This window comes from Schistocerca cancellata, chromosome 2 (assembly GCF_023864275.1).
Source record: "Schistocerca cancellata isolate TAMUIC-IGC-003103 chromosome 2, iqSchCanc2.1, whole genome shotgun sequence".
In the NCBI taxonomy this organism is placed as follows: Eukaryota; Metazoa; Arthropoda; class Insecta; order Orthoptera; family Acrididae; genus Schistocerca; species Schistocerca cancellata.
The window spans coordinates 367,687,946-367,700,379 of record NC_064627.1 but is presented as its reverse complement, the minus strand read 5'-3'; the positions used below and the strand labels follow the sequence as shown (position 1 = coordinate 367,700,379).

The following is a 12,434-nucleotide window of genomic DNA, read 5'->3' as shown; positions in this document are numbered from 1 at the left end:
AGGTAGTGAGTAATGAAATGAAATGTCGTGTAGACCGTCGAGTAGACCGGTGGCCTTTTTAGCTGACGCCACTTCGTCATCTTCGACCCAGCCGGGAATCGAACCCGGGCCCCAAAGCATGACCTTCCGTCGCGCTGACCTCGTTTGGTCTCGTTTTGTTCGTTGCATTTGTTCGGAGCGGACATCTCATGACATCCGTTCACGTTCATCGCTGATCCGTTCCTTCAGTTTTTTATTATAGAGGACAGCTAACCCTCTGACCGAACACACTGAGCTATTGTGCCGGCGCTATCGAGACGGACGTACCAAGTAATAAAAATTATACATGCTGCGTTTTGTTTTGAAACCTCTCTTCCGCGGTCGCTGTTTTGATACACAATGTCGGTGTTATGCCGCCTTTGCGAATGTGTAAAGTCCTATTTAGACTTAAAGCGTTTCGCTTCATTTAAAGCATCATCACTGATCACTGTAATAATTGTGATTTTGCACACATTTCGGTTTAATTACATCAAAAACAATTCTCCTGTGTTTTTGGCTCCTTACATTATCTCCAAGTCTTCTTCCATATACAGACATCTGTTTTTCAATGCACTGCACTGCGATAGTTATAAGAAAACCATCATATTATCATAATAGAAATAAACATGAAAATAAACATCTTCAGTTACAAAAAAAAACATCTTCTAACACAACAAGAAACTTTCCAAATTCCAAAGGACATCGCAGAAAATAAACACATACTGAACTATCAGACACTAAATTAAAAGTTTCAGCAAAGTAATAACTTTCACTCACGCGCATACACACAGACATACACACACACACACACACACACACACATGGTAAGCCCACACAGGTGAAGAAACACCACACATATGTACAAAAATACACAGAAGCAGTCAAATACATAGAAATAATAAGGTGAATGATAAAGCCGACAAGATATGCTGCCCCCCCCCCTCCCCCCACACCACCACACACATTCCGTACAATCAAAGCAAAGTACTCGTAACCATGAAGTGACTGTATATATATGAACCTATCATGCAAACGAGAAAATATTGTAACTATTGGAGTGGAGAGTGTTGAAAAACGACCGCACAGGAGGTAAAACTACGTAAGAGGAGGCATCCATTGGAAAAGAAAATTGCGATAATTAGGACACTGTACCACTTCACAAAGACACTTCGGTAATGGGAAAACTGAGGAGATGGACGTACCAATTGTTGTAACATTGAACCTGTTCATCAACTTTGCGACTTTTTGAATTCCACTTGCTTCTGTTTTGAGTGAAATCTGTGTTTGGAAACGTACAGAGTCGAATAAAGAGGTATGAGTAGCAGCACTGGCTATTTTGCAGAAGGTCCAGAATTTTATTTCAGGGATGAAACCGACCTAGTGGAAGTACAAATATAAAATTTATTACGTCGCTCGTTGTTCGTTGTAGCTTCCAGTCCGCTGACTCGTTTGATGAAGCTCTCCACGCTAGTCTATCTTGTACAAACAACATGTCTGCATAACTGCTGCAACTAATATCCATTTGAACCTTAGTACTGTAGTCGTGCCTTGGCTTCCCTCTACAATACCTCACACACTTCCCTCCACAACCAAACTGACGAATAATGTTGCCTCAGTATCTATTCTGTAAACCGATACCATCTTTTATCCAAGTTTTTGTGTAGCACTCTTTCCTCCCAAGTTAGATTTAGTGCCTTTCTATTAATTATTTGATCTACCCGTCGCTCGCACGTACCAGAAAAATGTAAGGAAAAGTAGGATTTTACTTCTTGCCGACGCAGAGGTAGTTAGAGGCAGGGCACATTGGCGGAAAGTGCCAGAATTGGGAAGGAAATTGGCAATGTCTTTTCCAAAAGAAACACATTACCACTTTCGCCTCAGTATTAGGTTGGTGCGATTTTCCGTAGTAACACAACAGATACACATAACAGAGACTTTCGTCGTCAATAATATACACTCCATCACTATTTACGACCGTATGCCAACGCTGGGACAACTTTTAGAATCCGTTACTGTAGAAATCACGTGGTTTTGAGGCAAAGACACATCCAGACATGTTCAGAGCTCATTTTCATCCGGAAAGGATGTTCCTCGAAAGTTGTTCAGTAGAGAGTGAAAAATGTGAAAATATGAGGGAGCAAGATGAGGTGAACAATGTGGGTGCGGAATGACTTCACAATCCAGCTTATGTACAGCGTTTTGTGTCAGTGTCGCAGAGTGCGGGCGGGCATTATCGTGGAGTAGCATTTCACGCAGCCTTCCTGGTCGTTGCTGTTGGATTACGTCTGCAAGACTTCTCAGTTGTTGACAATAAATGTCAGCTGTGATGGTTACACGTCCGGGAAGCTATTCGTAATACACCGCAGCGTCGCTATTCTACCTGATGAATAACGTTATTTTTGTTGGATGCCCGCAGGTCATGAATTGCTTCGTTTTTTGGACTCAACCATTCCTTTTTTTCCCCTTACGTTAGCATAAAGACACTGTTTCTCGTCATCAGTAACCATATAGGATAGGAATCGTCCGTGTTGTTCACGAGTAGTTTGATGACGATCAAACAGAGACGCCCATGCTGATTTTTGTGATTTTGGCTTGGAGCACGCATTACCCATACATCCAATTTTTGAACCTTCTCCACTGCATGCAAATGGTCGAGTAAAATGTAAATGCCGTGTGGCTAGGGCCTCCCGTCAGGTAGACCGTTCGCCTGATGCAAGTCTTTCGAGTTGACGCCACTTTGGCGACTTGCGTGTCGATGGGGATGAAATGATGATGATAAGGACAACACAATATCCAATCCCTCAGCGGAGAAAATCTCCTACCCTGTCGGGAGTCGAACCCAGGCCGTTAGGGATGACATTCCGTCGCGCTGACCACTTTTTTTTTTTTTTAATGAGATTGTGGACCGTGCCCCCTCACCACCACCGAGCCTGTGGGGCATAGGGAAGTGGTAGATACAGGAATCAACAGAAGTGGAAGGCGTTGTTGTTGTTTATTTATTATTCACTATTATTCTGAAATTATGTGGAACACATCGGCGACAGAGGAAAAAATATAAATGCTGGGTAAATAAAAATAAAATAAAAAGGAAAAGAATAAAGAAATAAAATCCGCGCAATCTACGACGCGCTCTCCCATCCGCGGAAGTCAGAGGTATAATCTATCATAGGCGGCTTAAACTCAGATACCGTCGGGGGGGCTGGGGTGGAGGGGGAGGTGGGTGGGAAGGGTAGGTGCCCCTGCCCCAGGCACCCCCCCCCCCAACTTAGTGGAGCTCTAACAAAGACCCCTCGAAAATAGTTAGCAAATAATGTTCGGTAAGGAGGCGTGATTTCGAGAGCTGCATGGGCTGTTCGTAAGCAGGTCTAGAAGTGGAGGCGGGATTTAGGTCCCTCATGAAAGAGATAAACGACCGCCCACCCTTTGACCCACGTAATAGCATGACATTTGGCCGCGGGAAAATATTTGTCCTCCAGATATAGAAACATTCGAGGTTAGATTGTGTCTGGTGGCACTCGGAGATAGCAGGCAATGATTTGCTGCACGAAGCGCCAGTAATTTGCGAAGAGGCGCATGTCATACGGTGTTCATCAGTGTCCAGTTGCTGGCAAAGGAGACAAAGAGGGGAATCTGACAAGTCAATGTTGTGCAGTCGCTGTTTCGTGGCAAATTTCCTGTTGACTATGTGATACCACCCCGGACGTCCGTAGGAAGGAAGGGCTGGTGGAAGGTAGTCCACACTATGGGCCACTGGATGGAGGGATGTTTGGTCTCCATTACATTCCGGGGAACAAGGCGCAGTAGGAGGCTGTAAAAATCCTTAGTCCTGGGTGGGCGCTTATCTGGGAGACGGGTATGTATTTAACTGTAGTCAACGAAAAAGGTCGAAATATGAGACAAATGACGGATGATATGGCCGACAGACACCGGTGGTGAGGTGGAAGCATGCAGGAGGACCTCAAGCAAGCTGCGTGTTAGAGATGTGCCCCGTACAGTCCACTGTCTCCTCATGGTACTCATATATAAGGCCGCAGCTCGCATACGGACACTGACGAACCCGAGGCCACCATCCCGTGTGGGAGGGTATGTGTCTCATAACGAACTTTAAACATGAAACCAGCCGTGAGATAATAGCCAAAAGCCGCCTGAAGGTTGCGCCAAATCGCAGTCGGCAGAGGGAGCACTTCCGCGATGAGGACCGATTTTGATGCCACATAAAGATTAAGAAACTCAACGCGTTAAGTGTGTCCTGGCTGCGCAGGAGGTTCTGGCGGATGTTGCGGATGACGTGTAACAGGCGACGGAAATTCGTTGCCTCTGTGCGTGAGACCGTGGGGGTAAAGGCAATGCCCAGGTACCGGAAAGTCTGCAGAAGCGGCAGGGGTGCCACTTCACCTTCCTGGGGGTCTCATCCAATGTGCATTGCAGAAGATTTGGCGACATTCATGGCACTGCCAGCGGCAGGCCCATAACGGGTAATCAGTTCGAGGATTGCTCGAATCTCAGAGCCGGAGCGAATGAGAAGGAGGATGTCATCAGTATATGCCCGACAGCGGAAAGTGTGTTGGCGTAGGGTGAGACCAGAGAGCTTGGTTGTCAAACCCCCAATAAGGGGCTCAAGGACAATGACATACATGATGGTAGAGATGGGGCACCCTTTCCGTATGGAACGGCAGATGGGTACCGGCCCTGCTAAACGTCCATTGACTTGGGTACGTGAACTGGCACTGTCGTGAAGACGCCGGAGGACGTCGAGGGACGGAGGGAGGATGCACATTCGGGCCGCCAACGTAAACATGAAACGATGGCGCACTTTATCGAAGGCGCTGTCGAAGTCTATAGCGACGACCGCTGCACGGAGTCTGCAGGCCGCCGACTTCGCAAATAAGTCGCGGCATCCGCTGTGGGAGTCTGTATGTTAACCTGTCCGCCAGGCGTAATTTGCTTTGGGGAGAGGATATGAGAGAGTATTGTTCGGAGCCGCATTGCTGTTAAGCGAGCGAAAATCCTGTAATCGGCATTGAGTAGGGTGAGCGGCCTGTAACTCGTGACCGTCGAACCACGAGTAGTTTGTGGACCGGAATGATGTTGCCCTCAGCAAAGGTGGGTGGGATTGCTTGGTCAGATGTCATCAGTTCTTGATACATAGTCGTCTACCGCGGTGTCATGAGGTCCATGAAGGCACGGTAAAACTCAGTCAGTAAGCCGTGAATGCCGGGCGATCTGTTCACTGCACCCTTATCGAATGTGGTGTCGACTTCGTCTCGCGTAACCGCCACTGTCAAAGCATCCGCCTCCGTGTGGGGGACGTAATGCAAAATGGAGTCGACTGCTTCAGTATCAGCATCTTCTAAATTATAATTGCGACACTAGTGTTCGATGAATGCTTGGACGATGTCATTCTGACTGGTCACCTGCGTGCCATGAGACGTGGTCAGAGTGTTGATGATCTGCCGACGACGCCGACGTTCGTCGGACACTATATGATGCATGGATGGAATTTCTAAACCCGCATGGTTGTGGCGCCGCGTCCGTATCACTACCCCTTGCATTTTACAGCGTGCCAGCGCAATTATCCTTGCCTTAGTTCTTTTCCGTTCCAACTGGTTGTCTGGGGTTGGCGGCTGAGTATCCAGATCTCAGAGAATCGCATAATAAAAGTCAACAGTGTTGCGAGGCCAGTCGGCCATGTCCTTCCCGTATCTCATCAGTGTCCTCCGGATCACTGGTTTGACGCAATCCATCCACCATGTCAATGTCGAGCGGTAGCGGTGAAGGTGCCGTTCGCAGGCTGTCCACGTCTCAGTGACTTGTTGGCGACATGTCAGGTCATGCAGATGAGAAGTATTTAGTTTCCATGGCGCACGGCTGCGCCGTACAGATTGCGGCGGAAGGACGATCGTACAGATGTAAGCGCAATGGTCAGAAAGGGCCAGTGGCCAGCGTTCGGCGCCCCGTGTCGCGGATCTAAGAGTTTGTGAAGCATATATCCTGTCTAGTCGGCTTGCGGAATGACAGGTAAGAAAGGTATGGCCAGAAAGGTCGCCGTGTTGAACTCCCCACGTATCGTGAAGCAAGAGGTCTCGCACCACTATACGTAGTTCCTGGCATGTAGTATAGCGTGGAATATGATCTTTGAGGTGCAGAACGGCTGTGGTCATATTGCCCTAAAAACAGGGGGGTGATTTTCTCGCAATAAAACTGGGCCCTTTCATGTCGTTGTTCGGTGCTTGAAGGAACGTAGACATCAATGTTGCGTGTGCCCATGGCAGTAAGTGCCATGCCCTGAGCTGATGGAAGGAAGGCGACTTCGTTCACAGGAATCTCATGGCTGACGTAGATGGCCACTCTACAGCCCATAGCATCACTCGTGGAGGCGCGGGCGGTATAGCCATTGATTTCCGGGAGACCGGCCAAGCGAACTTCTTGCAGGAGGGCGAAATTAATATCAGAAGCCCAGAACATCTTCTGTATAAGGCGGATTTTCACCCTGGAACGGATATTGTTGGTGTTGATGGTTGCTATGCGGTAGGCCTGGTGGCGTACTGCTGGAGGCTGGTCCACTCTGTCAGCGCAAGGGCCTGGAACGTTATCCAGTTCGCCCGCAGGGGATTCTGGGAAGAGTATGATTAGTGGTTCGGCCCCGACGGCGCAAGGTCCCGTAATGGGTCGTGCTCCTCGACCTCCTCCTCGTGCCTCTCCGTGGATGCGGGCACCGGTGTATCGTCCATTTTCTAGGCAGAAGATGATGTAATGGTGCGTGGTGTAGTGTCGCCTGTGATATGTCCATGAAGTAGTTCAGCGTCCGCATGGGGCGTCGGGCTGACGGACGCAGGCACACCGATGGATGTCTCCGAGGTCATAACGTCTTCTTTGGCAGTAGCGGGTTCAGGGGCGTCGTGCTGGTCGACGGTTGCGTCATCCTCGACTTGCAACGTCTCCTCTTGGCTGGGAACGGTGCGGCGCCTTCTCTTGCGACGTTTCGGAGAACGTTGTTTCCTTATGCGACCCTCCGTGTCCGACGACGGGCGACGATGAGCGAATCAAAAAAAATGGCTCTGAGCACTATGGGACTTAACATCTATGGTCATCAGTCCCCTAGAACTTAGAACTACTTAAACCTAACTAACCTAAGGACAGCACACAACACCCAGCCATCACGAGGCAGAGAAAATCCCTGGCCCCACCGGGAATCGAACCCGGGAACCCGGGCGTGGGAAGCGAGAACGCTACCGCACGACCACGAGATGCGGGCGATGAGCGAATCGATCTCCATCGTATTGCCGAGGGTAGGGTCAGCGTCTGGTTGTGTCAGCAACGTTGGAGCGGCGTCGATGGCCGTCCGAGGCGGCGGACCGTCCGAGGCGCTCTCCGTCGGTGTCTGGTCGGGTACGTTTGTGGCGTCGTTGATGGCGTCCGGGTGTCTTTGCGAAGCGATAGGAGAAGCAAGAGCAGCGGCGTAGGTCACCGGTAGAACCTTAGGCATTTGGAAGTTGCGTAATACGCCATTGTAGGCATTCGGATCTAAGGTGGCCTTTTTCGCTGCACCCGGAGCTGATGCGAGACTGGGCGTTGTATATAATTATTGCACGGCATCCGCCGATCCGTATGTAGGACAGGACGTGGCTTCGGAGATCAATGGTGACCTGTCGGACCCCGTTTAGGACAGGATACGTCCGAAACTGTGTTCATTTCTCCGTAGTGTGACTGTGGACTGTGCCGTATGGTTGTAGTGCGCGACGACTTCCTCAGCAGGAAGTTCGAATAGCAATTCGAAAATGCGTATCGAGCGCATACCTAAGCCCGCGTGGTCGACGGTTACCGCCCCCACAACGCCATCATCATGACACTGTTTGGTCTCACGTAGGATGCGTTCGCACCCCACCTCGTTAATGATTTTAACATAGACCGTGCTGCTCACTATCGACAAATGTATGCCGATAATATCTGTCGCCGGCATCTTCACTTCCTCTCGCAGAAAACGCTCCACCTCGAGTGTTTTGGGTCGGGCGTAATCGTTGCAAAAAGTAAGTCGGAGTGTAGATTTACGGTAACGGTTCGCCATGGATCGTATACGGTAAGCCGGCACTTAAGCAACGGCCGTCAGGATGTAAACAAGGCGAGCTCGCGCTCCGCACGCGGTAAACACGGACGCGTCCGCTGTGTTGCCCTGCCAAAAACAGACTACCACTCGACTACCAGGGGCGGACGATGGTGGAATGTTCACAGTTTATCACATTTGTCAGTTCTCGAGTACATTGAAATGGATCATTGTGGACTAACACGTTTAAACGACATTAATCAAACACCGAAGGTCTTCGTGAACATGGAGAGCCACTAATGTCAGAACGATCCTCCTTAAAACAAGAAAACCATTCTCTCGCGGTGTTCTGTCTAATGACATTATCTCCATTCTCTGCGCAAATGTTTCTCACTGCCTCCTCTGCTATTAATCCTGTGTTGAACTCAAACGAAAGAATATGTCGGAAATGTTCCGGTATCTCCACTTGGTATTCCATTTTCTCGCGTCCACAGCTCCACCACTTATCTCCATATGATAAAATGCCAATATGTAAACTCAAACAGCTACAGTGAACGACAGATTAAAATGACGGTAGATAAATAAACCCGCAGCAACTGGAAAAGCTACATGTAAACCGAAAACGCTACGATCTCACGCACCAACCTAATATTTTTAAGGAAGTAAAAACAAAAAATCTCTCTGGTTTTCTCTGCTTGATTGATTAGTGGTCTCCCGAGTGCTCTCTCGATTTGTTCTTTCATTTTCTGCCCAATATTTGCACGACCGAGCCAACAGTCTTCGTCAGGTGCTGCGAGTTTTGCTGTTATGTGTACTCGCTGCCTGGACTCCAACCAGACTGCGAGCTATTTTGATCTCACGCCGCTGTTTGCAGCATAATTCGATTCCTGACATCCACTGCGCCCTTTGATGCTCCTGTCGTTTATAGTGCACGTTCTGATACTTGGAACCCAAATTCCCTCAGAATTTTCCAACTCTGATGGACGTGATGGTCGGCGAGATTTTAGTAAATTGAGTGCTGTACCCCAAGCGTTAATTAAACTGAAATCTCCATTCCTGTTTATTGGATTTTCTAACATCTTTATTTCAATATACTCCTTAATTATGTTGTCCAAGAAGCTTGGAGCTTGCACCACATTACTGGTCTCATCGTACTTCAAGTCGAGATAGTATCTGAGGCAGCACTCGGCGACAGATTGATTGTTTTAGCTGTGTGTGTCGCAGATGTTCCTTGAATCTCTCCTCGAATGTTCTGATAGCGTGCCCCCCTTAAGACATGCCACATTCGCATGGCATGCGATACACATCCAGCTTTCGGAGACCCAAATCGTCTCTAACATTACAAAGAATACTTTTTATCTTAGTTGAAGGGAGCGAATTACACTGAATGCCATATTTCCTTAGGAATCTTCCAGTCTTTCCGGATACTGGGCCAGCATAAAGTAAATAAGCGATTTATCTTCCTTTCGTTGGGCAGAGTATGAGAACAGTCGAGGAGAGAAGCAAGGACCATCAGCGAAATAGCCGGCCGAAGTGGCCGTGCGGTTAAAGGCGCTGCAGTCTGGAACCGCAGGACCGCTACGGTCGCAGGTTCGAATCCTGCCTCGGGCATGGATGTTTGTGATGTCCTTAGGTTAGTTAGGTTTAACTAGTTCTAAGTTCTAGGGGACTAATGACCTCAGCAGTTGAGTCCCATAGTGCTCAGAGCCATTTGAACCATTCAGCGAAATAACCGGCTAAAGCAATCAAGCGAATCAGCTGTTGCCGAGCACTGCCTCGAAAAGCATCACGAAATTAAATACGATGAGACCAGTTTCGTGGTGCAAACAGCAAGTTTCTGAGACTTTCGGTATAACGACGTCAGAAAACCTAATAAACGGGGATGGAGATTTCAATTTAAATACGCTTTAGGTCCGGCGCTCAATTTATTAAAAATCTCGCCGACTATCACATCCGATACAGTTGGAAAACAATGAGAGAGTTTGTGTTTCACGGAGTCTTAGAGCGTGCTCTATAAAATAAAAGAGCATCAAAGGGCACAGTGGACGTCGGGAATGGAACTCGGCCGTAAATAACGGTGTGAGACCAACAATAGTCCACAGTCTGCTTGAAGTCCAGGCAACGAGTCACATGACAGCAAAACTCCGAGCTCCCGAGGAAGACGGCTGCGTCGGCCGTCGAAATATTGTGCAGAAAATGGAAACTGTAACTCGGCAGAACACCCGGAAGCTCAATGTTAAACAAAAAACCGGTTGGGGGAGCAGACGTTTCAACCTAGTTCTCCCTCGAAAACAAATCCAGTCTCTTAAACTAGCACGAGCGAATGTAGAACAGGGCGCTAGTCAGTAACGACAATCGCAACAAGTCATTTTTCGTAAGCTAGAAGTGATAAATGCAGTTCTTTGCGGCTAAAAGGAATGAAATCCGTTTCCGCACCGCATCTGCACTATGTTATCTGCAGGACTTTTATTCACATTCGTGGATTTTATAAATCATTTTAGCAAGTTACTTACGCTGCAGCTTTGACGGTAGCGTTGCCCCTGGTCTTTACTTTCGTCGGCTGAAGCCGGACTTCGTAATTTTCATTCCATTGTCTAAGTACATAGAGATTGATCAAACCAGATTTTAAAACAACATAGCTATGATACGTTCCGTAAGTTACATCTTTAAAGAAAGGAATTATTCGAAATTTCCGAAAAATTTGGTGAGCCAGCTGCAATTGCCTTACAAGTTGTCGTTAAATATGATTTTATACCAAACATTGTTCCTCATGTGAGACGAACACAGTAATCCAATCATGTAGCAATCGAAGAAAGGCGTGTTTCGTCCTTAGACGTTGCAGCTGTCAATATCTAAAGTACACTGAAGAGCCAAAGAAGCTGGTACACTTGCCCAATATCATGTAGGGCGCTCAAGAGCACGTAGAAGTGCTGCAACACGACATGGCATGGACTCGACTAATGTTCGAAGTAGTGCTGGGGGGAACTGACACCACGAATCCTGCAGGGCTGTCCCTAAATACTAAGAATACGAGAGGATGGACATCTTTTCTGAACAGCACGTCGCAGTGCATCCCAGATACGCTCAATAATGTTCATGTCTGGGGATTTGGTCGCCAGCGGAAGAGTTTAAACTCAGAAGAGTGTTCCTGGAAAATGTTTTCTGGACGTGTGGGGTGTTCATTGTCTTGCCGGAATTGCCCAAGTTCGTTGTAACGAACAATGGACATGAATGGATGCAGCTAATCAGACAGTGTGCTTACGTACGTGTCATCTGTCACAGTCGTATCTAGAAATATCGGGGGTCCCATATCACTCCAACTGCACCCGCCCCACGCCATTGCAGAGCCTCCACCACCTTGAACAGCCCCCTGCTGACGTGCAGGGTCCATGCATTCATGGGGTTGTCTCAGTACCCGTACACGTACATTCACTCGATACAATTTGAAACGAGATTCGTCCGACCAGGCAACATGTTTCCAATGATCAACAGTCCAATAACGGTGTTGACGGGCCCAGGCGAGGCGTAAAGCTTTGTGTCGTGCTGTCATCAAATGCACACGAGTGGGCCTTCGGCTCCGAAAGCCCATATCGATGATGTTTCGTTGAATGGTTCGCACGCTGGCATTTGTTGGTAGCCCAGCACTGAAATCTGCAGCAATTTGCGGAAGGATTGCACTTCTGTCGCGCTGAACGATTCTCTTCAGTCGTCGATGGTCCCGTTCTTGCAGGATCTTTTCCCGGCCGCAGCGATGTCGGAGATTCGATGTTCTACCGGATACCTGATACACACGGTACACTCGTGAAATTGTCGTACGGGAACATCCCCACTTCATCGCTACCTCGGAGGTGGTGTGTCCCATCACTCGTAATACGTTTGATGCAGTGGAGTTAGGTATGGTGATTAGTGATAACGTAACAATTACAAACTGCAGATAGAGACTAGTAAATTCAGTAACCATAATTTTTTCGGACGTAATATGGATGTAGGTTTCATAGTACTGACTTTTTGAGAATAACTGATAGTAAATTATAGTGTAAAAGAAATAAATGACATCTAAATGGAGCACTTTATTTCCTCCTCCTTGTAGTACCACATTTCTGCGATATGTTTAGCTTAGTGAATTGGAGGCGCCAGTCCGGCAAGGTGGGGCTGACCCGGTGTGTGCCTACAGGTGCAGATATCGACGGTGGCGCCGGTGGGCGTGTGGCGGTGCGTCGTGCAGAGCAGCCGGGCGGACCGCCGTGACGTCAGACGCAGCTACGAGCACGACACGGACGTCTACGTGCTCTTCAACCCCTGGTGCAAAGGTGAGCTCTGCTTATACCGACACCTGCCTTCTCCATGCCCTATCGTATATAAGAAACACAACCAG

The 12,434-nt window shown here is 48.2% G+C and overlaps 1 protein-coding gene across 3 annotated transcripts in view; it reads left to right on the top strand.

The window, feature by feature from the left end:
* LOC126161757 (hemocyte protein-glutamine gamma-glutamyltransferase-like) overlaps positions 1 to 12,434 on the top strand; it is a 174,488-nt gene that overhangs the window by 84,253 nt on the left and 77,801 nt on the right. For all 3 annotated transcript variants that reach the window (XM_049917809.1, XM_049917808.1, XM_049917810.1), the window contains one exon: positions 12,234 to 12,369. In XM_049917809.1, coding sequence (XP_049773766.1) covers positions 12,234 to 12,369 — 136 coding nt within the window. The remainder of the gene's footprint in view (positions 1 to 12,233; positions 12,370 to 12,434) is intronic.